This window comes from Aspergillus sydowii, assembly GCF_001890705.1.
Source record: "Aspergillus sydowii CBS 593.65 unplaced genomic scaffold ASPSYscaffold_6, whole genome shotgun sequence".
Classification (NCBI taxonomy): domain Eukaryota; kingdom Fungi; phylum Ascomycota; class Eurotiomycetes; order Eurotiales; family Aspergillaceae; genus Aspergillus; species Aspergillus sydowii.
Window position 1 is genome coordinate 1,348,074 of NW_024467864.1, and position 25,451 is coordinate 1,373,524.

A 25,451-nucleotide genomic window follows, 5' to 3' on the forward strand; every position below is an offset into this window, starting at 1 on the left:
CAAGTTACGGAATATAATAGAGAATGGTCGGAACGGAACCACACAGCTAGATACAAAGATAGCAGTAAAGAAGTAGCTGAAAGAAGCCGTACCGCCGAAAGGCTGTGTTGTGTACCATACAAAGGACGAGGCAGGACTAGTTTCGCCGTCGATTCGACAAAAGAGTTGTTTAGACAAAGAACAACAAAGATAGACTAGAGGATCCTATGTCCTTGTTCCCGAGATTATATAAATGCAGGTTCCATTTTTGGTTTGGCTCCTTTCCCTAATTCAAGAATCCAGTTTATCTGAACACCTCGGTGTCGACAACCCGTCCCACCCCAGCCTCCAACCGCGATATATATGTCAATAATTCGCTGAATAGAATACAACACATTATATATATATATATATATATATACATACTTACGATACACATCACGTCCTCGCAAAGGGCACGTTACGACCCAATATGGATTACGGTCAGGAGAGTACAATCAGGGGCAGGGCTGTGCCCTACCCCGAGATGTCAGCGCGGGAGACCGACCATGGTCAAGCAAGTGACGATGACGACCCAAAGCTGATGATGGAGAAGTATCAATTTCGGAAAAATGTACAACACGTCCTTTCGGACGAGACCATGACCGCCAATCAGAAAGTCGAAACCATGACTAGCTATTTAGCGGACCAGCAGAAGGCCAAGATGAAGGCCGAGGCACAACTTGATGACGCGCAGTTGCAGAACGATCGATTAAAAAGGGAATCGGAAAGTCTCGCGGAATCTTTTGACGCGGTATGCGCCGAATTACAGAACGGGGAAGAGAAAATCAAGCAACTAGAGGAGAAGATAGAAGCCACAAAGCGAACCCAGCAGCCCGTGGCTACAGGCACGGTTGTGAAGAATGACGATGAGTCCCAAAGACGCGAAGAACTGGAACAAATGCTGAATGACAGACTCGAAGAGCGGAATGCTAAGATTGTTCAACTTGAGCAATCATTAACCGAAACTAATAACAGGCTTAAGGAATATCATGCATACCTCCAAAAGGTCACCGCTGACGCAAACCGCTTTGCCGCAGCATATGATAGCCGGGCTAGTGGTCTGGCGATGGATAATATGAAGCTCCGAGAGCAACTGGAAAGAATGGTGAATCTGGTGACAACTCTTCGTGCTGCTGATATTGGCAGGTGGAATCAAATGCAACACCCCGCGAATATTGGATCCGATGCTCTTTTACAGCAACAACAAGAATGGCCGCGGCAACAGAGGCAACAAACTCCTGTTTCTAGATTGACATATGGAACTGTGGATAGCAGTATGAGCGACGCATCCGACCCCGACACCAAAATGACTACTATTCCTGAGAGGTATAACCCCCCGGTCTTGACTCGGATGCGACGGCGACTGGCCCGCGTCAAACCAAGAGCTAGACGAGCTGGATCCCCAGTGCCGCGGACAGCACGGCCTGCGGAATGCAGGAAAGGATACGCACAGCGTCGAGCTGCGAGCACATACCTCCAGTACCGAGACGGACCAGGTCAGGATGATATTGATGTTCTAAAGCCGCTGGGGAGGAACAACGTAGGCTCAAAGCAGCTGCCCCGCAAGCGCACGCGCCTGGAAAAGGGAGTCGAAATGGTCAGAAGAATGGAGGCGGTTTCGCAAGTGCGCAAGTTGCCTCGTATACCAAAGAACCTCAGACCTCCTCGCATGGTACCCAATGCTTATACGAAGAGGGACGACGCGGAAATGTCAAAACTCATGGGTCAATTCTCTATGACAGACCCGGTGGTAGAGTCGACCGCGGTCCAGACGGATTCTGACACTGCATCGGCAAAGCTGGAGATCACTGTACAGTATGCGGATCCGTTCCTTCTCCGCTCACATCCTATCCCACGCAGATACCACAATTCGACTCCCTATTATCTCAATCGCAAACCCAAGTCACTCCCCGGCAACGAGAGGGACAAGAGAGTAACTCGCGCTTCAGACTGGAATCTGGGGCCCGACCCAAAGGAGAGATGCCGAAAAGAAGACAAGACGGGGAAGCCCCAGCAGGTGGTAAGGTACACGGCCGAACCAACTGTCATCCCAGATCGAGACAGGCCGATAGGGTACGACTGGCCCCTTGAAAGCGTCGACAAAGCGTCTGAGTGGTCGTTCAACTGGAGTCAAGTGATAATTGCCATCCTTCTCTTGTTATTATTTTTCAGCAACATGGCGAGACCAGAGGACCCAATAGCCACATGGAAGGAAGTGAATAAGAACCCCCAAAACATTGTTGCCAAGCTACGCACTCCAGTGCGAAGTGGTGCCAAAACAGCACCAACCATAGTCGATTTTGAAGTCGCGAGATGGAGTGATATCGACCCGAGTATATTGGGATAACACAGGGGGTGGTCCCTCTGCGGACACGGTGAAAACCATAAAAACGGTTAAAATTAGCACAATTCGAAAAAAAATTCCAAAGCTTCAAGTTGTTGTTCAAGTAACGCCGAAGAGCCTGGTGGAGGAGCTGTCCAATGACCCAATCCGGACTAGCGGCCAATCTCCCGAGTCCCGAGATCGGGATAAAAATAAACCAATGCCCCCATCCCAGCGCTTGACTGCGCAAGCCCAGCGCATCATCTGGAGGGGTAGGGCCTATTATCTAACTGGAGATTGGGCTGCACTGTCAAGCGCGGGCACGAACGGCACAGTTCTCAGTCTCTGACACCACTGAAACTTGATGTTGCTTGGAGGAGCCGGCCTGTTTGACACGGGCTTTCGTAGTCGTCAGCTCCCCACCTCAGCGACTGAAGGCAAAAGCGACTAGCCCGGAAGGGGAATAGTGGTTGCGTCAGCCTTGGCCGTTTGTGCATGGGAACGCAGCCCCCCCGAGGACTCCGTATCTCAACCCCATCCGATACATTATTGCGTCTCACTCACATTTCCATCTCTTCTATCATCTTCTTCATCTCACCACGCCTTTTCTTATCGCCTGTGAGGCCTTTTACTAACTTTTCAGAATACCGTCTGCTCACCTTTGCCTCTCTTTCCTTCTAATGCGCCCTTTTTAAACCGTTATCGCCATGACGCTCCGTTCGTTTCTTCTTGGGGGCGCCCTCGCTCTTACCAGCGCAAATGCCATGCTGGTTGTCCCAGATGTCGACGCTGATGCCGTTGTTGTTCCTGACAACGTCGCTCGTCTTCATCCCATTCAAGCCCAGGCGGCACAGCAGCAGCAAGTTGATCTTGCCTGCTCCGAGTGCCCATTTGCCATCAAGAGTGGTGACGAAACCGCACTGGTAAGTCCTATCTTTTTAAGATCGAAACTCAAGCGAGTCCTGCAGATTAACAACCCCCTCAGTCGTTGAAATTCACTATCGACGATGGCCTCCTTTTGGCCAACGACCGCCAAATCTTCCCACCTGCCCCTCCATCGCCTATCGCGGCTGTTCAGCGTCACGTACAGGATGGCGAAGAAGCCGAATCTATCCCCTTGGGCTACGCCGTCGAAATGATGCCGCTCCCGTCTCCCCCAGAAGAGCCATTCGACATGGTGGAGGTTCGCTTCACTGTTCTCGACCTTGATGGCTACCCCGTTCCGTTGGACACCGTCGCCATCACCCTTATCCATGATGCCGAAGGCACCCTCTACATGGCGGGAACCGAAATTGAGGAGACTGCCGACCATGAGTCTTGGAGGAAGTGCAATGGAAAACCCAAGTGTTTGAGACGATTCCTGGTTCACCGCATCCACTCGATGTTCGCTGCGGCCAAGGAGCGCCTTACCGGAATGTTCAAGGGACAGGGTTGTGCCGACGCTGGTGCACTCCCGCCTCCTCCCTTCCCCCCGCATCACCATGGCGACTTTGACCGCCTCTCGCCCGCTGAGGGACACCGTGGTCACCACGGCCCTCACGGCCCTCACCCTCCTCCCCACTTCAACCACAACTTCCACAAGACCTGGGAACGTACCTTGCACCGCGTCATGCGCTTTATCGTGGTCCCCGCCATTCTTGGAGTTCTGGCCGGTCTCGCCGCTAGCGTTCTGGGTATGCTGGTCGGCCAGCTCGCCGTCTTCATGTGGCAACGCTACCGCCGTAGCGACCGTAAGGAATCGGCTGAAGAGGGATCTGTTACCGAAAAGCAAGGGCTGATGAGCGAGTCTACTGATGACCTTCCCCCGGCGTACACTGATGACGAAGTTGTTCCCGAGCAAACTGCAGAAAAAGCATAAATTACTGGTTGATGATGATCGGAGGAGGCGTCACCAGAAATGTTATGTAAAAGATGTGAACGCCTGAATGGAGGCCGGGGCTCTGGCTGCTGGACGGGAAGAGCTTTGGACGTGTGAACCTGGTTTCGCAAAGAGTGACCTTGGCATGGCTTCGTGTACTCGAATTTGATTTGTTCTCGATTCTCGTTTTGACTGCCTCTTGTTATAACGTTTTCCTTGGCCGTTCCCCATCCATTCCCTAGTGTAACAACGAACCAATCTTAGTTATCCCAGTACCTTAATTTCTTCCGTGACATATTCCTGTGAAAATGAATTTGACAGGAAATACCACGCCTTTTCACTGATCTGTAAGATGCTTATCAGATTGGAGGTGTTTCAGCGCCCCTACATCACGTGAGGTAATTCGGATGCCTGCCAGGGACGATCACGGCTTGAACGACCCATTCCCCTCTTCCCGCTTTGACAACCACCACTTGAGGTGCTGTACCCAGTCGCAGACCGGGTAGAAGATCCGAACGATGCTGCGCTAACTTTATACAATGACCTTGAATTATCTGCTGACCACCTGTCGGCTCGTGTCCAATCCTAGCGTTGCCCCGAGTGCACTCTAAGCTCCGCCGGGCTGAGCCTCAGCTTTATCCTATCGTCGAGTACACTCGCTTTCCCCCCCCCGACCCCTTTGCAGTACCTGCGCAGGCCGGTCAACCTTCCGCCAGAATGATGCAGTGGACGTCGCTTGTCCAGAAAGCGCAGTCCTTCATCGACCCGGCCAATTTCAATATCTCAAACCTCACCTCCTCCTCCGACCGAAACCCGTCGAAAGCATCCCTATTCCGCCAGCAATTCCGCCTTCCCGACTCCCAGAATCCTCTACAGGAAATCACAGCAGAGCTCATACTCCCCGTCTCGTCTTCAGCCTCGGGCGCCCAATCCCGGAACGTTGACCGTGGCGGAAACAGATATGCTGGTAGACTGCATCTGAGTGAGCGGTTCATCTGCTTCTCAACTCAACCGACTAGCTTTGTCCCATCATCAACTCACAGCGCTTCGACCTACTGGGCCGGCCAGACCAATGGTACCGGACCATCGGGCAATGGGTTCACAATCCCTCTGTGTTCTATACGCCGGGTGGAACGATTAAATAGTCTTAGTCATATCTTTTCTCTCGCATTGACGACCTGGAACGGTGCTCTGAGCAAACAGCAGGCACCCGGGTTCGCTCCGCAGAGATTTACCATCGAGCTGGTCGGAAGCAGGCAGGCCTGCGAGCGATTTTGCGATGGCTTGAAGAAGAATCTTCGCGATTCCATGAAAGAGATTGAAAATCTGCGGTCGGTAGTGAACGACTGTTATTCAGAATATTTGCTCTCTGGCGCCAAATCGAAGGGTCAGACGACCGATGGCGCCGAAACGAGACCGCCCCCCGACGCTGGATTAGGAATGCTCTTCCGCTACCCGGGTGACGCCCGGAAACTCAGGGATAGAAGTAAGATGAGACTTTGGGGAGAGTATTTTAGAGGTATGCTATTTGCGTATGTCCCCAATGGCCGTGAACTAAAGAGCTTGTAGAAAATGGACGGAATGCTACGTTGATACGACAGCCCACCTTCCACAAACTCATTCGTGTCGGTCTTCCCAACCGACTTCGTGGTGAGATATGGGAGGTGGCGTCTGGTTCTTTGAACCTGCGTCTGAGGTCGCCCAAACTATATGAGCAAACCCTCGCGAAGTTTGAAGGCCAAGAGTCCTTGGCGATTGACGAGATTGAGAAGGACTTGAATCGCAGTTTGCCCGAGTATGCCGGTTTCCAGAGTGAAGAGGGCATAGGTCGGCTTCGGCGAGTCCTTACTGCGTACAGTTGGACAAATGCTGAAATCGGCTACTGCCAAGCGATGAATATTGTTGTTGCAGCTTTATTGATGTAGGTTGCTGAGACCCAATGGTAGGTTTTGTGCTAACCATACTAGATATATGTCGGAGGCACAGGCCTTTTTCCTACTGTCTGTTCTGTGTGACCGCCTGGTCCCAGGATATTATTCGACCACTATGTACGGGACGTTGCTTGACCAAAAGGTGTTTGAGTCCCTTGTCGAGAAGACCATGCCGATTCTCTGGGAGCATCTAGGCAAATCTGACGTTCAGCTCTCTGTTGTTTCCCTTCCCTGGTTTCTTTCTCTATACATCAACTCCATGCCCCTCGTGTTTGCCTTTCGAGTCCTCGACGTGTTCTTCTTGGAGGGACCAAAGGTCCTTTTCCAGGTCGGATTAGCTATCCTTCGAATCAACGGAGAGGAGCTCCTAGACGTCCAGGATGACGGTTCTTTTATTTCCATCCTCAAATCATACTTCTCTCGTCTCGATGAGTCGGCCCATCCACGATCGGAGAACCCCAAACTTCGGGCTATCACTCGATTCCAAGAGTTGATGGTAGTGGCATTTAAAGAGTTCGCTCAGATCACCCATCAAACAGTTACCGAGCAGCGTGAGAAGCACAAAGACGCCGTTTTGGACAACATCGAAAGTTTCGCCAAACGCACATCTATCCGCAACCTCGGCCCCGATAGCAAGAAGTTGAACCTGGACGACCTAGGAGTGATTTATGACCGCTATTACGAGGTTTTGTACGACTACCAACAAAGGCAAAAGGTGATTGAGGAGGAGAAAAGGCGACAGGAGAGAAAGAAATCTGAACGGGTTTCCGTAATCGGGCCCTCGCTGGACCGTGAAGTTGGCCGTGTCGGCCTTGGTCCTAGCCCAACTCACATGGACTACGATGCATTCCGAGAATTCCTTGCTGCCACTGCTAAGTGGGCTATAGCCGATTCCCCTGGACCCTCTCGGAAAGAGTCGAACGCAGATTCTTTCACCGGTAGCTTCAGAGGATTTGGGCGATCATCGAACAGCAGGCCAGCGGCGGCAGACCATGAGTTCATCCAACGCCTCTTCCGTAAGTGGGCGTCCGATCCAACCGATGGGTTGAGTTTGCAGGATGTTGTCAACGGCATCGCACGCCTGAAAGGACCACGCGACATTATGAACAACATCAGTTACTTTTTCGACTTGTATGACGACAGCGGCGATGGCAAGGTTGACAGAGAGGGTATTCTTCGCATGTCGGAAGCGCTGCTCTTCCTCTCCCGTCGGGGATTCGAGGGGGCCATTACTCCGAGCCAGAGCGTAGAAGAATTAGTCCCTGGCAGAGACGGCGTGGAACAAGAGAAGCTCAGCACCGGCGAGAGGTTCTTGGGCAGCGTGAGCTCTTTCATACGCCGTTGCTTTGAGTATGCCGATCCTACCAACAAGACGAGCGCGGAGGACATGAAGACCGCAGAAGCCACCGAGAAGCTTGACTCATTTAGTATTGGGGACGATGACGATGAGGATCTGATTGATGTCGGTGAAAACGTGAAATCCAAGTCGTCTACCCCAAGTCCAGAGGCCAAAACGCCGGAGCCCACCAGCGACGAACCGGCAGACCATGCGAAGCATACTCGAAGTGCGTCCGAGTCTGCCAACCCTGCCCTGGACCCGAACAACCCGCTGCACATTACGCTTCCTACGTTCCGAATGGTTGTTTTAGCCGATGAGTTACTAGAGCAGTTCTTCGACTCCTACTTCCCCCAGTCGTTCCATCTTTCCCAGCAAGGCACCGCCGCCGCGCAGCTCCCATCGCTCTCCTCCAACCTTACAACCTTCTCTAACCTTGGTGCTGCTAAGCCCCAACTTGCCGCTTCCGGTGCGACGGTTGCCGGAGCCTCGGGCGGTATCGTGCCACCCAACAGAGGTCTCCGTGGTGTCCTCGACAATATCGTGACCGATGGCATCCGCATGGCGGCCGAAGTGAAGAAGCGAATGGACGAAGCACAGCGCGACCTAGAACGCAATGCGCTTAACCGAGATGAGGAGGACGATGAAGAGGACGATGAAGATGTTATACCGTCCGGCGCCACCGCTCCGCCTATGGTGGGCGGTATCTCCTCTTGGGGCGCAGGGGCATACGGAGCCGATCCGGAGCGCCGTAGCGTGCGGGAAGCGGATCGTGATCTCTTGGAGGGTGCGGAGGTGGTCAATATCCGCGGCCGCGAAGACGCGTCTTCGTCGTTGCTGGATGATAAAGAACCGCACCACGAGAGCGCTCAACGTGCTGACTCCGGCCGAGATGATAACGTTGTCAGCAAGGTTGTCGAGTTTGAGTCATGATCGCTCATCCTGTCTTTACCCTACTCCTCGCACCGATTGTTTTTTTACTTCGAGATTCCAGAACAGCGCTTGTTATCTACTTAGATAGTTTCCTGGAAGATAATGTACCATTCATATATGTTTGATCTATGTTTGTGAAACGAATCTGTAGAACACGAACTACATCGTACGTACTCTGTAAACCGCCCCTCGACGAGCACGACATCACCCCTCCGCACAGGACTCCGACGTATTGACAGGTGGAGGATCTCGCATTGTTACTCCGTTTCCAGCAGCCCAGCCCCGTCCCCCCTTCCGTCTCCACAGCGACTCATCCAATGAAACATCCAGCGCATCCTTCACCCGACCAGCCGGGGCCCAGACTCGGGAGGCATCCCGGTCACTGGAGCGGAGCAGCCATGTCCAGGCTCTCCTCACTGGACGTCCACCTCCGTGTTATAATCCCGTCAGCTCGCTTTTCCCGCTTTCCCGTCCTCCTTCCCTTTTCTACCCCGCGTGAGGGGTGAGTTGTTTCTGATGAGGGGGTTCTTTCTTTTCGTGCTTGGCTGTGGCTCGCGTGGAGAATCACTCATTCATTACTGTCCGGGAGACAGAGAGCAGTGGAAAGGAGGGGCGGAGGGAGGGAGGGGAGAGAACTGGATCAGGGGATATAGATCGAGTATAATATATAACACCACCCCGAGAACCTTGGTAGCAAATCTATCTCCCAAGTTTACTTCCAAATCCATCCATCTACCAATCACATTATACCATCCATACATACACCTTGAGTTAAAACATATTCTATACAATTGCAATTACAATGGCCGCTCCCTCCCTCCACCCCCTCGTCGACAACGGCGTCTCCCAAGGCAAAGCCAACTTCCCAGGCGGAAACCTCTACTGCCACTGCCCCTCCAACAAAGTCACCGTGAAGCTCACCTCCGACGTCCTCCACAACCACGCCTGCGGGTGCTCCAAGTGCTGGAAGCCCGCGGGCTCGCTCTTCTCCGTCGTCGGCGTGGTGCCCAGCTCCGCACTTTCCGTCACCGCAAACCAGAACAAACTGGCCATTCTCGACAAGAATGCCCCGATCCAGCGCTACGCCTGCACCGGGTGTGGTGTGCACCTGTTCGGCCGCATCGAGGTGGATCACCCCTTCAAGGGCCTGGACTTTGTGCATGTTGAGCTGAGTGAGGGGAAGGGGAAGGAGGGGTGGCAGGGCGTGCAGTTTGCGGGATTTGTGTCGAGTCTTATTGGGCAGGGATTGGACCCGGAGCTTGTCCCGGGTGTGCGTGAGAGACTGGGCAAGTTGGGACTGCAGAGTTATGATGCTCTTAGCCCGCCACTGATGGATGCTATTGCGGCGTATACTGCGAAGAAAGACGGGGTTGTGTTCAAGGCTTCCATTTAGATTATGATTCGATGATTCGATGATGATGATGATCACGATGTTGGTTATTAGTGAGGGGCAAAATGTTATAGCGAGGGTTTATGTTATGTCTCCAAAAGAGGGGGCATTATCCTGTACCATAACAAATGGAAGCATTTTACAGGTGCATTGATTTCTGCTGCTCTACTGCTCTTTTTGCGTTGGCTTATAGACCTCGTATAGCCACCAGCTTGGCTGGTATTCCGATCCCTCAGTGGACCGGCTCACTTGGACGAACGGCGAATGATTATTTAGGCCGGAGAAACTGTGGTTAAGTGTGGTTTGAAAAATACGAGATAGATCAAATAAAAGTAAAGCAAAGCCTGAGTCATTGAGTGAAGCATGGTATGTACAATGCGAGCATGTCGCAACTCAGGAGTCATTCGTGAAACATAACACGCCAAAAGCGTAAACGAAGATGGGTATAGGTAGGGTGTCCAAAATGGAAACAAATGCATGTAGACCGCAGGCATGTGCCTTGCTTTGCAAAGTCCGTTGTCATGTCGTATAGATAGGTAAATAGTCGTGATCAGAGCAGAAATGAAAAGGAAATACAAGTCTAGTAGTTTTGCAGCGCGTAAATAGCAACAATTATAAGGAAGTTAGAAAAAAGGTTATTTAATCCTTTGACCCTTCGTTTTCGATCAGTTCGAGGACAAGTAGGTTTCGAGGGTGGTCGGGGTGCTGCATGCAGATCTTGACTGTGCGGCCTTGGTTGGCCAGGGAGGCTCCGTTGGATGAGCCGCTAGAGAGGTTGACGGTGTCGCCAGAGCTCGTGGGAATGCTATTCGCCCCAGAGCCGGGGAAACGGCTGCCGTCATCAAGACAGACAACATTGTGACCGGGGATAACCTGTCGTAGACGTCCGTTCATGGCATTGCGGACTTCGACAAAGTCCTCGTTGAAGAGAATGAGGAATTTGCCGTATAGGCAGGCGGAGTGTGCGCGCCCGACAAACTCCAACACCACACTGCGCGATACGTCGCCGTGCTGGTTGACGTAGACGGCACACTCGGTGTATGTGACAAGGAACTCTGCGTCGCTGAGACGGAACATGCCCAGCGGCCGTAGACCAGTGATCCGTCGGGAAATCTCGTTGAGATGTGTTTGTGCTTCCTGCGCTTCGGTGCGGAATTCAGGGACAGACCAGGTCTGCTTCTTGTCCAGTGTGAGAATTTCAATTCCCTTTTGCGTCGAGATTGCGAGCGACGAGTGGAACAGGTTCATGCCGTAGCTTTCGGCAGGAATGTAGAATTCGTCGTACTCGCGGAAAAACTCCGTCTGCGAGCGTCGGGTGCTGAAGAATCGACTGCGGCTCGTTGCCGATTTTTGCAAGACTGGCTCGAGAATCTATTGCATGTCAATAAATGCCAGCCAATGTCGCCAGGGAACTAAACAAACCTTGTAAGTCGACGACAAACCGTCCCGCTTCTTGTACATAACTAGGGTACGGTCTTTCATGTGCCCTGCCGCGAAGAAGCCCACCTCTCGGTTTCCGGAGAGCTTCTGCGGCGCGCGCCGGGCGGAGTCACTAGTTGTCTGGTTATTCATGCCAGTCGCTGGGCAGACAACATCAAGGTGGTATGCAATCAGTGACCTGTCCGCAATCAAGAGGAAAACGTTGAACTCTTCGAAAACGGCGATTTGAGTAACTCGTGCCATGGCAATGGCCTTTATTCGTTAGCATAACGTTGAAGTGGATAATTGTGTCCCAAACTTACCCGAGACCAGCCTCTGGGGTTATTATACTCCGAGACGTAGACCCCGTAATCGGTCCCGATGGCGCACATCTTGTGGCCTGCGGGCTGTTCGAAGACAGTGGCACAATGGACGGCAGCGCGACAAATAGGTGATGGTCGAGAAGAGACGGGATAGCTCTTCTCAACATCCCTCACTGCGCGATCGAGCGGCGTGCCCTTGATAACCGCACCGCTGGGTGGCGGAGAGCTATCGGAGCTGGCAAAGGCTGTGTCCGATAAAACGCGGAGACGGAAAGGCTCTGCATTCTGTGCGTACAAAGACGCAGCATGCTTTGTTTTGGCTTCGGTGATTTTATCACACCAATCCTTTCGGTTTTGCGGTGACGGGGCATATAAGATGTAGGTTTCATTGAGTCCAAGATGCTTGACCTTGAAGGGATATAGGACTTTGTCGTCTTTCGAATTTTCGAGCACCGTGGTAGGAACGAACGTCTTGCCTGACGTGTCTGCGTTATTGTGTGCTAGACCGCCAGGTTGAGCTCCTGGAGCCGCAGCGACCACTCCCCTGACAGCTGATTTCACGACAGGTTCTTCACGGGTGCTCTCGAGTACCAAGAGATCCATCGGAATGGGCAGTTTGGATACATCATAGCTCTCATATTTGATCGTTCGGGCGGTATCCTTGGTAATGGACGACTTGGCCAGTACAAGGAAATGGTCGAAGAGAATTGCATGGGTATCGACCAAAAACCGTGTCCGGGAGCCCGGCCGTTGCAAGTCGCCACGGAAGACGACCTCTCGGCCCAGGAAGTCCAGGTTCAGCTCGACGCGCTTTCTCATATCGGGTCGCAGTTGCAGCTTGGTGGCTAGTTCCCTCAGGTCGACCTTCTTACTCATCTCACCGACCTTGTTGTCGCACTCCAATGCGACGATTTTGATTTCCTCAATGGCTTGAGCTAGATTCGTCTTTTCCTCGGAGTCCTTGAGCATATTGCGGTGAACGGTGGACAGGAGTAGGGTGTATCGCTGGATTCGGGTAATAGGAGCCTTCAAGAAAGTATCCCAGCTAAGACGGTTAGAAAGTTTGTGATCACGAGCTGTGCTAAGGAACTGGCGGAAAACAACATTCCGCTCAGCTTCCTTGCGAATAAGGTAGTTTGCGTGAGGGAATGTTTCGGCATAGCTGATATACACAGCCTTGGCCTTGCGGATCCATTCTCGGAAGATATCACTGAACCCAGCAATAAATGGACCCTGTTCTTTCTGACGGTACTTCAATTGTGCCAGGAGGTAATCCTCGTTGACCCTCTTCACAGCGTCTACCTTTCCAAAGACGTCGTTGAGGAACTTGCTTGCACGTTTTGGTGGGATGATCGAGGGTTCCGAGTGGGCAAGGCGATCACGGTAGAGTTCTCGCAGGACATCAAGTTGGCCTATGAAGGAATCTTCGGTGGTGACAATCTCGTGCAGATTGTTTTGCCGGTCAATCTCCTTCTTCGGGTGACCCTCCAGGATTTCTTTTGAAACTTTGTAGAATGTGACCCAGTCCTCGACCTTCTTCTCCGGCTCCATAAGCTGCGCCCTCAGATTCACCTTTCTGAGAGTTCGCATGCAGTGATGCGAGTAACAGCGCCCAACAACCTCGCCCTCGGTCTCCTGCTCATGCAGTACCGGGGAGTAGCATCCGGTGCCGGTGATTTGGAACAGCACACCGGACAGTACCATTCCATTGCCGAACTTGACCCATTCCTCGTCCTTGACGAGTGCTCCCTGGTCGAGCATGTTCTGGACGACACGCGCAGCGAGCGTCTCGGCGTCGGCGATATTCATCGTCGGGACCTTATGTGTAAACAAGGCGACTATTGCATCAACGACGGCATGTTCTTTGAGATCTGTCTCATCTTCTGTCAATTCCCTAATCCAAGCAAGGACAGCACTGAGAGCCCAGGGTTCCTCGCAGCGACGGAAGTCCTCCGACGACAGTTTGGCAGGGTGGAACTTCTTGCGGCGGCCGGCGGGGATTATAGGAAGGTCGAGGGGAATTGCAGCAGCTGCGGTGTCCATAGATGGGTCCAGCTTCAACAAGCCCTGCCGCAGCATTTCCTGCTGCTGTCTGTATTTCGCTTTGTCCGCATCGGTCTTAGACCTGATTGGCGGGTCAGCACGAGGTCCAATGGGATGAGTCGTCAAAGATGTAGACCGAGAGAACTGGGTGGGACTGGGCGCGGTCACTGAATATGCGTCTGGGGAAGGTGCAGGGATGTAGGAGGGTGAATACTGTGGAATATCTCCAGAGTCCTGGTGTCGGTATGTGCCGGCTGGAAGGAGGTGGGGTATCAGTGTTGCGTTATCAACGGGTTCCTGGGGAGGTGGGGGGAGTGGCCGCATTCCTGGGTGGAAGAACAGATCCCCAGGCTCGTTTTCACCGAAAGAGCCTTCGCTCCCCGAGTGGTGTGACTGCCTGCGGTGCGACAACGACCCATCCGTTTCATCCCCGTAATCAAAACTCATCCGGCGGTTATGCGCGCTTGGTTCGGACAAACCGCCAGTACCTCCCGCATCGACTCGCGCGCTCGATGGTAGCTGAGGAAATGGGAACGCGTAGTCATCCTCAATGGGGGGGTAGTCATATTCGTCAGAGTATTCCGCGCGCTCTTCGCCCGACGTATTGGAGCTGTGTCGGGAGCCAGAGGTCGTGACCGGATGATGGTTAACGTAGTCGGAGTCTTCGCCATAAGGACTAATTCGCGGCGCTGTATCGTCATGCGAAGAATGTCTCGAGTAGCCCTCGCCGCCATGTGGAGGATACCACTCCGCACGAGTGGTTTGCGCAGGCGAAGAGGCCGAAACTGAGGACCGTTGGGGAAGAGTGCTGGTTGGCGGTACTGCCGATTCCCGCCGTGTTCGCTCTTGTAGCCGCTCAGCTTGAGCGCGCTCCTCCTCGTCAGCCATCCGCAGCCAGGCCACCCCGGCCTCTGCCTCGGCATCACTATCATCGCTGTACGCATCGTAGTTTACATACTGCCCAGTGGTTATCGCTACACTTCCATTTGTATGGGTGTGTCTTTCGTCCGGAGAGAGATGGACAAGATCTGAGCCGGAGGGATGGGCCGAGTCTGTTGAACCTGATCGGTCAACCTGGTTGTGTATGTCGATATGAAGCGGCCTTTGAGTAGGCTGATAATCGTTGCTCCACTGATTCTCCGGGATGGCAGCCTCGACTTGGTTGACGAGATCAGTATAGCCGGCGGATGGATTGCCGGCTGCACCGTTCGTATATCCACCCGATTGCTGACCTTGGTCGCTCTCAACTGGGGGCCCGGGAAGAGGGCGTGCTTGAGGATGTCGCGTCAAGGTGTCCGTTCTCCGAGGTGGCTGACCTTGGTGAAGCGGTGGGGTGGGAAGCGAACGCCCTGACGGACGGAGTGGGCTGTACGGCTTGTCGTAGTTATCGCCGTATAGATGCGCTGGCGGCTCGGGAGGCTCTTCTGCCACTGGCGGTGCCCGACCAGGATCGGATAGGCGAGACGGATGGGAGATGTGCGAGGGAATTGGGACCCCTCCGGCGTAGGTACGTGAATTGTACGAGGCCATACTGGACAGCGATCCACCAGACGTATAGGCGGTGGTAGGCGTGGTTGGAGAGGCTAGACTATAGGACGAAGTAGCGACGGAGGACTGACTAGAGTGCTGTGATTGAAATCCAAACTGCGTGCCCGGCGAAGCGCTGGAGTATGGCGGGGTGGGACGGCTTCCGTAGGGGTGGTCGGGTCCGCGAGGCGGAGGGGGAGGAGGCAACGAAGGGTGCGAAGACCCGTACGGGTGCGGCGAAAGGGGTGTTTGCGCGAAACTCACGCTCGGCTGACGATGTATCGTGGGAGACCCGAGGGTGCCAATGTTCGTGGCCTGGTAAGCGGCCGGGTTATACGGCTGATGGGTTGGTGATGTACTGCTGCTGCTGTTGTTGTTGTGGTGGCCGTAGGAGACAGAGGAGGTGTATGAAAGCGGGGAATATCCGGTATGTTGCTGCGAAGTGGTGGCAGGCAAGGCATACTGTTGCGGGTTGTATGAGGTTTGCGTTGGTGACATTGGGTTCTCAGACGAAGTATACTGGTATTGTGGATAACCGGACTGTGTCTGGGCGCGGGCTCGGGGCGGCGAGGTGGCCGAGGGGATTTGGGAGTACCGGGGGTCGGCGTAGTCGTCGCGCACAGCAGCAGCTAGGCTGTGAGTTCCTGGATGCTCGCCGGTGCCTGCATGTCCATATCGATGGTTTGTCTCCACGGGCCTCAGGTTGTGGGTGGAGGGAGCAAAGAGACTCGCGTCATCCCCCGCGTCGTAACTTGGCATTCTCCGGAGCGGCGGGTTGGTGGAGGGAGGGGTGTAAGGTTCATAGCGCTGCTGGTCCCCGGACTGGCCGTAATAGTGGTTGCCATTGTGATAGTTCGCCATGCTGCAAAGGAACCATCGGCTTGGTGGGAGAAGTGAGGTGTCAGACGTCGGCGAGTCGGTCGCAGGAGCACTGGTTCATGCCTCACTCCAGGGCGAGGGCGGAGGCGGAGAGGAAACAAACCGGGGAAGGAATCGGACTAAGCGAGAGACAATGAAAACAGAATAAAGAATAAAGAAGCAGCCGCGAACAAATGACAACGGAAGCCGAACGGAGCAAGGCACACACGAGGGCGATGGAGAAGTCAGAGCGAGCGACAGACGCAGACGAAGTGAGGTGGAGGTGGTCTGTGTCCCAAAGGCCGATTCAGCCTCATCGCACGTGGTCAGGACGGTGTGGATGGATCGCTCAAGAATACTCTGTATGCCACAGAAATGTGACAACATATAGCAAGGCCGACAGAGACAGCTTGGAGGGAATACTGGAAGTTTTAGGCGGTTTATCGTTTACTCTGCTGAAGATGGTGTGGCTGTGAAACCGTCGCTTATGCCGTTGCCCATCGCCATCGCCCGTCGCCCAAGATGGCAGTGCTCCAAACGCTCTTATTCAGCCTCCCCATCGCTGTTGCTCTTGATTTTATTGCTGATGCAATTGTTTCGACTCCTACAGTGGATACTGCCATAACAATACAGGAAAAGTACCTGTACAGTGCCTGGCTAACTTCCATGGTTCACTGCGGTCCCATAAGGCAGCACAATTCGGCGTAGTTGCGCGAGTCAGAGGAAAACAGTTCATTCCCGACAGCCAGTCAGACCAGCTAATCAGAGGTGTAAAATATGTTGTTCAAAATGTAGTTTCCTGTACACATTGCTTAATCAGTTTGTCCAATTGCAATTGTACTCTGCATACGGTGTAATGTATAATTCTCCTATTATACGAACTTTTATGTATATACTGGACTGCTCACTGTGACATCATCGCCATTTCTGCAGAAAAGTGAATCAGTACAACTTCTGCAGTCCATTAGTGTGTAGTCTATTTAAGTCTGCCGCCATGGCAAAACGCACTATCGACTCTTTCTACAAACGAGCCTCCCCCAAAAGTAAGAAGCCGAAAACAAAAGAGACCCCGCTGTCCTTCACCCACCATCCCAGCTATCCCCATCCCATCGCAGCTCTGCCTCCGTTCATCGCCAGCCCTCTCGCCAGCATCAGAGACACACAACCCAAGACAATCACCAACCAGCCCCATCTCGACCTCCTCTATTTCCACCCGCTCATTCCATCTCTAACTGCCCGCGATCTGTTCCAGTTCTTGCGCCGCGAGCTCCCTTTCTACAGAGTCCAATACACAATCCGTCGCGGGGGTCAGCCCACCCAGATCAACACCCCTCGCTTCACCACCGTCTTTGGCATCGACGCAACATCGCAGTTCATCCCTGCCGGCTCGAATACAAATGAAACTAATACAAATGCACCCTTAATCCCAGTCGACTCAAACACCCACCAGCCCATCCCCCCAACAAAATACCAGTACACCCCCCGCCCAATCCCCCAATGCCTTGACACTCTCCGCCACCACATCGAAGCCGCCATCGGCGACGGCTCAACCTACAACTTCTGCCTGGTGAACTACTACGCCTCGGGCGAGGACAGCATCTCCTACCACTCTGACGACGAGCGCTTCCTGGGCGCGGATCCGTCCATCGCGTCGATCTCGCTCGGTGCGCAGCGGGATTTCCTCATGAGGCATAAACCGACCCAGGCGGTTGCAGGTAGTAGACAACAGCCCGTGAAGTTTGCGCTTGCGTCGGGTGATATGGTTGTTATGCGTGGGGAAACGCAGGCGAATTGGTTGCATAGTATTCCGAAGCGGAAGGGGGGTGAGGCTCAGATGGGGAGAATTAACATTACATTCCGTAAGGCGGTTGTGCCTGGGGGGACGGATAATTATTATAATTATAATGTTGGGAAGGGGCCTGTTTATCGCTGGGATGAACAAGAGGGCAAGATGCGTCAATCTGGTGGTGCTACATAGATTCTATTTAGTACTGCAGATGGAGGCGAGTACCTCCCAGTATCCAATGTATCTATCACCACTGACAGCAGCATCAAACAGCGTCAGCCAAGATGTTTGCTGAGAAGATGCATTACAGCAAACAACGAGCAAACAACAACTCCAAGTCACCAAATTAACCGCCTGATGCTCGGCAGAATACATACCCTGCATTTATCCACCCGATTGCGGAGGAAGTACCTATGCTTTCTCCATAAAATGCGGGGAGAGCCCTAATCAATTCGACTATTTCGGTCAATCACCGGCGGTTCTGCCGATCACCCCAGGCTCTTGAGATCGCTCGGAAAAAACGTCATTAATATTGCTCTTGTTACTGGACTGGCCGGCGAGTTTGCCGAGCTTCATCCCGCAGGAGAAGAGGCAGTCAACTACCTAATAACCGGCTGGGCTTTGCGTGGTATGATGAGAGAGGGACGGCCGATGGCAGAGATAAGAATATATAAATAGTGCAAATCTACTGGGTGCTTTCGGTTTTCAGTCTCAGGATCCAAACCAAGTCTCTGAAAAACATATAGACAGAAAAGAAGACAACACGATGAAACTCACATCCCTCACCGGGCTCCTCCTAGCCCTCCCCATCTCCACCCTCGCCCTCGCCCTCCCCTCACGCCTTCCACCATCCCGCCTCTCCAAGAAGGCAGACGAGACAAAAGCCGGCTACCTGGCGGTATACTGGACAACCGAAGACGAAAGTGTGTATTTCGCACTGAGCTCCAACGAAGACGCCTTGGGGTTCGAGGCCATCAACGGCGGAAAGGCAATTGTCTCGCCGACCCTTGGCACCAAGGCGATCCGGGACACGACGATTGTGCGTGGTGAGGGCGATGACGAGGGGAAGTATTATATCATAGGCACGGATTTGGATATTGATTCTGTATGTTTTTCCCGGTTTTCTATTTTTGCCTGTGTTCTACGGTGTCTTGGCTAACTCATCTAGACAACCTGGGATGGCGCGTCGCGGAATGGATCTAGGGCGATATTCGTCTGGGAGAGCACGGACTTGGTTAACTGGACCGATGAGCGACTGATCACGGTTGAGGGCGAGACGGCGGGGATGGCATGGGCACCCGATGCGATTTGGGACGAGGACAAGGGGCAGTATTTTGTCCACTGGGCGGCGCAATTGGTAGGTCTACTCTTCTGCTCTCATCTTTCCCCAATTGATATATTCCTGGCGTGTCTGACTTGGATGTACCCGTATAGTACGCCGAAGACAACCCCAGCCACAGCGGCGACCCAGCCCTAATTAACAGCCTGCGCTACGCATACACGAGCGACTTCCGCACATTCACAGAACCGCAGACCTACATCACGCTAGGAGACGAGACGGCTATTGATCTCAGCTTCCTGGAGGTTGACGAGAACACGCTGACCCGCTACTACGTGGATGGCGCGACGACGAGTCCCGTGCAGGACATCAGCACGGATGGGATTCTGGGCGATTGGACTGCGCTTGACGGCACGATTGAGGATAGCGCTAGCTTTGAGGCGCCGTATCCAATCTGGGATAATGTGGAAGAGGGCAAGGCTTATCTGTTTTGTGATCGCGTGGGCGATAACCCTGGGGTTGTTGCGTGGGAGTCGAGTGATGTTACGTCGGGGAATTGGGCGAGGAATGACCAGCATGATTTGACTTTTATGCGCCATTTGTCGGTGTTGGCTGTGACGCAGGAGCAGTACGATGTGCTGGCAGCGCTGTAGATGGCGCAGTCTGTGTCTAGGTTACGGTGGATCTTTATGAATAGGTAGCTAGGAGTGTAGCTGCGAAGAAATGTCTAGTTATTCCAAGACCGCTCTTCCGCCATTCCAATACTAAATACATTGCAATACTCACTAACACCTCTCAATGCCATTCTATATACACTATTACCCAGGAATATGTGTCATCACAAACTAAACTCCAACCGATTCCCCGCAAAGTCCCTCGCAAAGAACCGACTGGGATACTCGACACCCTTTGTCCCTGAGTTCTCGCCGGGCCTATCAGCCTCTAATGGCGCAGCATCACCCCCTTGCACATGGTGATCCCATATCCGCCGCTGCAGCTCAAGCAGCGTCTCTTGCGATTGCAGCTTGAAGCACGGGTGGCGGTCAGAAGTTTTGGTCTCGTTAACTCCCGGCGCGACGTGCACTTGCTGGCCTGAATCGCCGATGTTGAACCTGGAACTATCAGAATGTCTGAATGCCTCTGTGAGCGATAGACGCACCATAAGATTGTCCCTTTTTGGAGGTGGGGTACCGGCGCAGAACTGAGGCCGAGGGTTCCCCCGTAAAAAGCCTCTGCGTGGTCGAGTGACTCTTGCGGGACGAGGACATTAATGTGGGCGATTCCGGTGATCATCTTGTTTGCAGTGCGAGTGACGGTGAAGTGCAATGATGATGGTTGAAGGGGAGAGATAGAATGGGGAGGGGCAGCTGGAGCTTTTTACTTATTTGTTTGTTCCCCGCAGCGGACGAGGATCTCGCCATCGGCGTCTGCGTCGGAAACTCTTTCCCGCGCTACAACCACGGATGGTGCTATACCGCGATACAAATCCGATATCCGTTGAGCCTCATGGTCAGTGCTATTTTCGGAGTTGGCAATCCTTGGGTGAAGAAATTAAGCAACTGGAACCAGACCTGCGTACTTCTAGCGGAGATGCTCGTTGGGTATGTCCTTCGATAACGGAATTCCCACTCCTGTGAAAAGGCAGTTTGATCCTAAATTCACCAGCCAGAATTGCTATTGACCAAGTTCAGAGTAGGGTGGTCGACCAGGCCTAGACACGGTCGCCGGTATGCCGTGTGGGCCTTCAATTATGCGGGGTGATACAGGTGATACATCTGTGGGGGAAGAAGCCGGGGCTGACTGTTTTTGGATTGGTGGATGGAATGTTTTGCTGAGTTATTCTACAAAGAGCACAGTTGTCGTTCCATTGAGGGATCACGGGTCATTTACCGTAATGTCATGTCTTATACTATGCATGAGCAACCCAGAGGGAGTACGTTTTGGATCCAATTTGGGTATATTGTACATTACCTTTGCTATCCGCATGATTACACCCGTGTTGAACCTCTGGATTTGACCATGATGGGTAAGGTAGCTTTCTCGAATGGGAAACGAGCGTCTTGGATGCAAGCAACCTTGCTAAATAGGCGCCAGAATTTGTGTCCTTTTTACTACATCGTCAACTGTTTAAAAGGTTCTGACATGTTAGGAATGATATATGATTGGATACACGGTAACAGGACGATATGCCGGTGCTCGAGTGGGTGTAGTTCATGTCAACATGACCTTCTTGCAAAGGGAGCGGGTAAGATGTCTACAGTATGGTAGTCTACTTCCCTGCACAGGGACTGAAAGACTCGGTAACTAATCTCCGTAATAATCTCCCCTATGTTTAAAATTGTATGCACACGAGCTTATGTTATACTGACCAGTACAGCGCCTCCCATTCGCTACCATTGCGGGACGAAACGTCAGGGCTTGGCAGCCGGTGGGCATACAAAGATTTTATATCAAATAGAACCAGCGCATGACCGAAAGCGAGCCCGAATCGGGATGCTGGACCACACATAAGATGCCGAACATCCGAGCGTCCGGTCCGCAGCCCACTCGGGATCCATTCCCTGCCATAATTGCGTCTTGAACGCGGAATTAAACACCCTGAATCACTGGCTTGTCGTGCCCTGGTCGCGGAAAGCTCCCGCTGATAAGATGGACCTAGGCTTTTTATTGTTGGTTGCGACTATGTGGGTTGTTCGATATTATTGCTATGGTGTTATGCTTGGGCACACTCGACCCACCCACGGGGTTTTTCCCAGGGCGAAAAAGTAGACCCGCCTGCGGGCTGAGATTTTATAATTATAATTATCAGCGGTAGCTGCCTTGCTGTCCCTGAAGCTCTGCTGCTATTATTTGCACCGGAAAATCGACCGACCATGTCCCCGACCGAGAGCGAGAAGATCGGGGACGACAGCAGCTCCGGTTTCGATGCCGAATCGGGCGGTATGCCGATCTCCGAGACCGAGAGGGATGAAGACCTCGAGCTGGAGCGCATCAATACCTACCGTCTGCAGCAGCATGAGACCATCGGGTCGAGTAGGGGCCGTGCTCCGCGGGAGCAGTGGTTGCCTCTGGGCGCGGGGAAGCCCTACCCCCCTGACTTGCCGAATGTGGAAGCTTATATCGTCGAGTTCGAGGGCTCGGATGACCCCATGCACCCCCAGAACTGGCCGATGAAGAGGCGGTTAGTCATATATCTCGTGATTATAAAAATTTCGATATGCTAATTGACTAGAGTATTCCTGGGATCCATCTTGACGTTTGCTGCCCTGGTAGTGGCGTATGGCAGTTCGGTCTTCGCGACTTCGGCGCACGGCGCGATGGCCGAATTCGGCTTCGGGACTGAAGTCGCTGCGCTTGGGACTACACTATACGTGCTTGGATTTGCGGCAGGGCCGACAATATGGGCGCCGATGTCTGAGCTCATCGGTCGACGCTGGCCCATGCTCATTGGAATGCTCGGCTTCGATATCTTCATAATCGCTACCGCCACGGCAAAAGATACACAGACGGTCATGCTTACACGGTTCTTCTCTGGGCTCTTCGCTGCGAGTCTGATTGCCCTGGTACCAGCCAGTTTGTCTGACCTGTTTGCTAGTAATCACCGTGGAATTGCCATCTCGGTGTACACCATGTCGGTCTTTTTAGGCCCGTACACGGCACCCTTCGTTGGCGGTTATACAGCAGACAGCTACCTAGGCTGGAGATGGACACTCTACCTTCCCGCGATAGTCGGGTTCTTCGGTCTAGCACTGCTAGTCATATTCGCGCAGGAAACATACGCCCCTATCATCCTAGTCAAGAAGGCAGCGATTCTGCGCCGCCAAACCCACAACTGGGGTATCCACGCCCGCCAAGAGGAATTGGAAATTGACTTCAAGGAGCTGGTAACTAAGAACTTTGCGCGCCCGTTCAAGATCCTCTTTACGGAACCTATTGCGTTCCTCATGACGCTGTACATGTCTTTTCTCTACGGGCTGTGCTACGCGCTGTTGACAGCGTACCCGATTGTTTTTCAGGACGTCCATGGCATGTCGCTTGGGGTTAGCGGACTGCCGTTCATTGGCCTGATTATCGGTTTAATCGGCGGAGCAGCGTTTGTTCTCTCGTTCTATGGCTCGTATACCAGGAAGCTGGAAGCGAATAACGGGATCCCTGTTCCGGAATGGCGGTTGCCGCCGTGTATTGCTGGTGGTGTTGCCTTTGCGGGAGGATTATTCTGGTATGCTCATCCATGTATATTGTAGTTTTACGCTGTTGCTAATGAGGGTGCAGGTTTGGCTGGACTGGGTTTAGTCCTTCTATCCACTGGATGGCACCGACTGCCTCTGGTGTTTTCGTTGGCTTCGGCTTGACCTCGATCTTCATGCAGGGGTTTAACTACATCCTTGATTCGTATTTGAACTTGTGAGTTCTGTCTAATCCCACTAGCTTTCTTGCAGTATTGAGTCTAACGAACAATACCAGCGCCGCTTCTGCCTTCGCAGCAAACACGATGATGCGGTCCATGGTCGGTGCCTGCTTCCCGCTTTTCACGCGGCAGATGTTCAATAACCTTGGGATTCAATGGGCGGGGACGCTGCTGGGCTGTATTGCTGTTCTTATGATTCCTATCCCGGTCTTATTTTTGAGATATGGAGCGCGGTTAAGGAAGATGAGTAAGTTGGCGCCGAATCTAGAGAAGCAGGCTTGATCGTATAATTACATATAGAGAAGACATAGATTAGTTATAGATATAGATATTTACCTTCTTATTAAAATACATCTTACGTAGGGTTGTGAAATTATATAGGTTAAACAATTTAGAATACTACCAGAAGTATTTCTCCCCAGACCTCTATCTTACCGGTTGGTTCTAGTACACAGTACATCCTAAACACGATACACGATTGTCAGATTGTACGTTATGCCAACTGGCGATCGAGGAAACGGCCCTCCAGCCGGAAAAACCTCTCGCCGCAGTTGCTATTACAGCTATTAAATCCTTAACATAGATAGCTACACAGGTACCAACCACAAAAAGCCCAACAACAGCAAACAACAGCAAACAAACCGCCTGCAGCATCTTACTTCTTCCCCTTACAGGCGTCCTCTGCCTGCACGGTGATACTCCACTTGTCAGGGTGGGTCAGCATACCACCAGCAACAATCTCGCCGTCATGCACAGCCCTGCACTCCCGGAGCAAGACACGGACACCATCGACGACATACTGTATCGGCATCCAGCGAAACTTCTCGGTATCATCGTTGCACCAGCGCACCTGGGCCCCCTTGTAGCAGGCAACCTCCTCGCAGTGGTTAACCGGCAGCCACAGCCACTTCGGGTCTTCTCTGGCTCCGCCTGGGTAGAATGTACTGGGCGCGCTTGCGATCTCATCCATTTTCTTGATGGCGTATTTGAGGCTTTCGGTGGTCGGGTGGAGGGCTTTGCCCCAGCAGTTGGCTGTGTCGGCGGAGGCTGCGCCGACGAGTAGCGCGGCGGGGAGGGCGAGGTGGGTGAATCGCATCTTGGTCTCTTGACGTGCTGCGGACGTAGAGAACGGGTTGATGAGGGGGGCTGGTTGGCAGACCTGGTGGTGAGTTAGTTGGTGGAAGGGTGTTAGAGAGATGGAGGATAATAATAGCTGGGACTAACCCGGGCTTGAAACTTGTGGGAAAGACTACTGATCAAGTTTGGCAAGGGAGTGCACGATCTTCTAAATCAATATAGCTATGGAAGGCTCATTTATGTGTCTACATCTCTGAACTAGCAACAAGCGGCGTTCTCCATTGTAACGCTATGGTGAAGGCTTCGTTGGTGATATGGACTGTGAAGTTATCGATATTGACGACATCAATGAAGGAATGGCCTTGCCACTTTGGTGGCATTGGTTGAGAGAAAAGGATCATCCTTCACTGACATTATGACCGTCGATAAATCCAGACCATATTCACTGAATTCTGCCTCTCTATGGCCGAACTCCTGTCTGTACGCTGAGCAAGTAAATAAGGGCTGGTATGAAGAATCAGAATCAGAATCTCTCTGTGACATGCCCGCGGCATTGATAATTCCTGCGGGTCCGGCCACGGCTGGTTGCAGCGGGGAAGCTGGTTTTGTATCACCTGGAGATTGATTGATCTATAGTATAGGGCGGTATGTGCCACGCTATGCCACGTGCGAGATTAGGGCTGGTCGTACCATCAGTCGGATCAGTCAGGGCTGAGGGGTTGTTTGAGTGACGGGACGGGACTCGCTGGCAGTTGCCAATTACAGTGATGTTAGTGTGACCATATCACTGCACGATGCGGCTATAGATCGACCAGGTTTATTTGATAATTGCGGGTCTGAAGTTCAACAAAAGCAATTTTTCGTGGTCATTATGTATCCTATCAGCATTACTGTCCTATTCAAATATCCAGGCTGCATAGCTATGACTTCGTGATCATC

At 52.7% G+C, this 25,451-nt stretch overlaps 10 protein-coding genes across 10 annotated transcripts; 7 read left to right on the forward strand and 3 right to left on the reverse strand.

The window, feature by feature from the left end:
- Positions 1-451: 451 nt before the first annotated feature.
- ASPSYDRAFT_32349 (uncharacterized protein) lies at positions 452-2,368 on the forward strand (the record flags this gene model as incomplete). The annotated part of the gene is made up of 1 exon (XM_040844969.1): positions 452-2,368. The coding sequence occupies one exon, from the start codon at positions 452-454 to the stop codon at positions 2,366-2,368; it is 1,917 nt and encodes a 638-aa protein (XP_040702101.1).
- Positions 2,369-3,051: 683 nt separating this feature from the next.
- ASPSYDRAFT_58791 (uncharacterized protein) lies at positions 3,052-4,202 on the forward strand (the record flags this gene model as incomplete). Its single annotated transcript, XM_040849589.1, has 2 exons — positions 3,052-3,267; positions 3,330-4,202. 2 exons carry the CDS (start codon positions 3,052-3,054, stop codon positions 4,200-4,202), a joined length of 1,089 nt encoding a protein of 362 aa, XP_040702102.1.
- A 282-nt stretch (positions 4,203-4,484) lies between these two features.
- Positions 4,485-8,660, forward strand: ASPSYDRAFT_1047235 (uncharacterized protein). Its single transcript, XM_040839804.1, has 3 exons — positions 4,485-5,721; positions 5,772-6,123; positions 6,170-8,660. The coding sequence occupies exons 1-3, from the start codon at positions 4,920-4,922 to the stop codon at positions 8,400-8,402; spliced, it is 3,387 nt and encodes a 1,128-aa protein (XP_040702103.1). The 5' UTR covers positions 4,485-4,919; the 3' UTR covers positions 8,403-8,660.
- Positions 8,661-9,204: 544 nt separating this feature from the next.
- ASPSYDRAFT_32352 (uncharacterized protein) lies at positions 9,205-9,795 on the forward strand (the record flags this gene model as incomplete). Its single annotated transcript, XM_040844970.1, has 1 exon — positions 9,205-9,795. One exon carries the CDS (start codon positions 9,205-9,207, stop codon positions 9,793-9,795), a length of 591 nt encoding a protein of 196 aa, XP_040702104.1.
- A 205-nt stretch (positions 9,796-10,000) lies between these two features.
- ASPSYDRAFT_1047256 (putative Rho guanyl nucleotide exchange factor) lies at positions 10,001-16,060 on the reverse strand. Its single transcript, XM_040839805.1, has 3 exons — positions 11,535-16,060; positions 11,215-11,484; positions 10,001-11,163 (listed from the first exon to the last, which is right to left on the reverse strand). Exons 1-3 carry the CDS (start codon positions 15,963-15,965, stop codon positions 10,432-10,434), a joined length of 5,433 nt encoding a protein of 1,810 aa, XP_040702105.1. The 5' UTR covers positions 15,966-16,060; the 3' UTR covers positions 10,001-10,431.
- Positions 16,061-16,929: 869 nt separating this feature from the next.
- ASPSYDRAFT_46329 (alpha-ketoglutarate-dependent dioxygenase AlkB family protein) lies at positions 16,930-18,113 on the forward strand. Its single transcript, XM_040847199.1, has 2 exons — positions 16,930-17,965; positions 18,022-18,113. The coding sequence occupies exon 1, from the start codon at positions 16,957-16,959 to the stop codon at positions 17,938-17,940; it is 984 nt and encodes a 327-aa protein (XP_040702106.1). The 5' UTR covers positions 16,930-16,956; the 3' UTR covers positions 17,941-17,965; positions 18,022-18,113.
- Positions 18,114-18,514: 401 nt separating this feature from the next.
- Positions 18,515-19,680, forward strand: ASPSYDRAFT_90476 (glycoside hydrolase family 43 protein; the record flags this gene model as incomplete). The annotated part of the gene is made up of 3 exons (XM_040852339.1): positions 18,515-18,853; positions 18,917-19,105; positions 19,183-19,680. The coding sequence occupies 3 exons, from the start codon at positions 18,515-18,517 to the stop codon at positions 19,678-19,680; spliced, it is 1,026 nt and encodes a 341-aa protein (XP_040702107.1).
- A 185-nt stretch (positions 19,681-19,865) lies between these two features.
- Positions 19,866-20,320, reverse strand: ASPSYDRAFT_90477 (putative glyoxalase family protein; the record flags this gene model as incomplete). Its single annotated transcript, XM_040852340.1, has 2 exons — positions 19,866-20,139; positions 20,187-20,320. The coding sequence occupies 2 exons, from the start codon at positions 20,318-20,320 to the stop codon at positions 19,866-19,868; spliced, it is 408 nt and encodes a 135-aa protein (XP_040702108.1).
- Positions 20,321-21,969: 1,649 nt separating this feature from the next.
- On the forward strand, positions 21,970-23,717 carry ASPSYDRAFT_152787 (MFS transporter; the record flags this gene model as incomplete). The annotated part of the gene is made up of 4 exons (XM_040842232.1): positions 21,970-22,208; positions 22,260-23,246; positions 23,300-23,431; positions 23,492-23,717. The coding sequence occupies 4 exons, from the start codon at positions 21,970-21,972 to the stop codon at positions 23,715-23,717; spliced, it is 1,584 nt and encodes a 527-aa protein (XP_040702109.1).
- A 373-nt stretch (positions 23,718-24,090) lies between these two features.
- Positions 24,091-24,531, reverse strand: ASPSYDRAFT_90479 (uncharacterized protein; the record flags this gene model as incomplete). The annotated part of the gene is made up of 1 exon (XM_040852341.1): positions 24,091-24,531. One exon carries the CDS (start codon positions 24,529-24,531, stop codon positions 24,091-24,093), a length of 441 nt encoding a protein of 146 aa, XP_040702110.1.
- Positions 24,532-25,451: the final 920 nt, after the last annotated feature.

Excerpts from the sequence above, each read along its gene's own strand:
- ASPSYDRAFT_1047235 (XM_040839804.1), top strand. The coding sequence starts at position 4,920 with ATGATGCAGTGGACGTCGCTTGTCCAGAAAGCGCAGTCCTTCATCGAC. Across the intron at positions 5,722-5,771 it reads TTGGGGAGAGTATTTTAGAG|AAAATGGACGGAATGCTACG; the intron begins GTATGCTATTTG and ends AAGAGCTTGTAG. Across the intron at positions 6,124-6,169 it reads GTTGTTGCAGCTTTATTGAT|ATATATGTCGGAGGCACAGG; the intron begins GTAGGTTGCTGA and ends TAACCATACTAG.
- ASPSYDRAFT_1047256 (XM_040839805.1), bottom strand. The coding sequence starts at position 15,965 with ATGGCGAACTATCACAATGGCAACCACTATTACGGCCAGTCCGGGGAC. Across the intron at positions 11,485-11,534 it reads ACCCCAGAGGCTGGTCTCGG|GCCATTGCCATGGCACGAGT; the intron begins GTAAGTTTGGGA and ends TAACGAATAAAG. Across the intron at positions 11,164-11,214 it reads GTTTGTCGTCGACTTACAAG|ATTCTCGAGCCAGTCTTGCA; the intron begins GTTTGTTTAGTT and ends GACATGCAATAG.
- ASPSYDRAFT_46329 (XM_040847199.1), top strand. The coding sequence starts at position 16,957 with ATGGCAAAACGCACTATCGACTCTTTCTACAAACGAGCCTCCCCCAAA.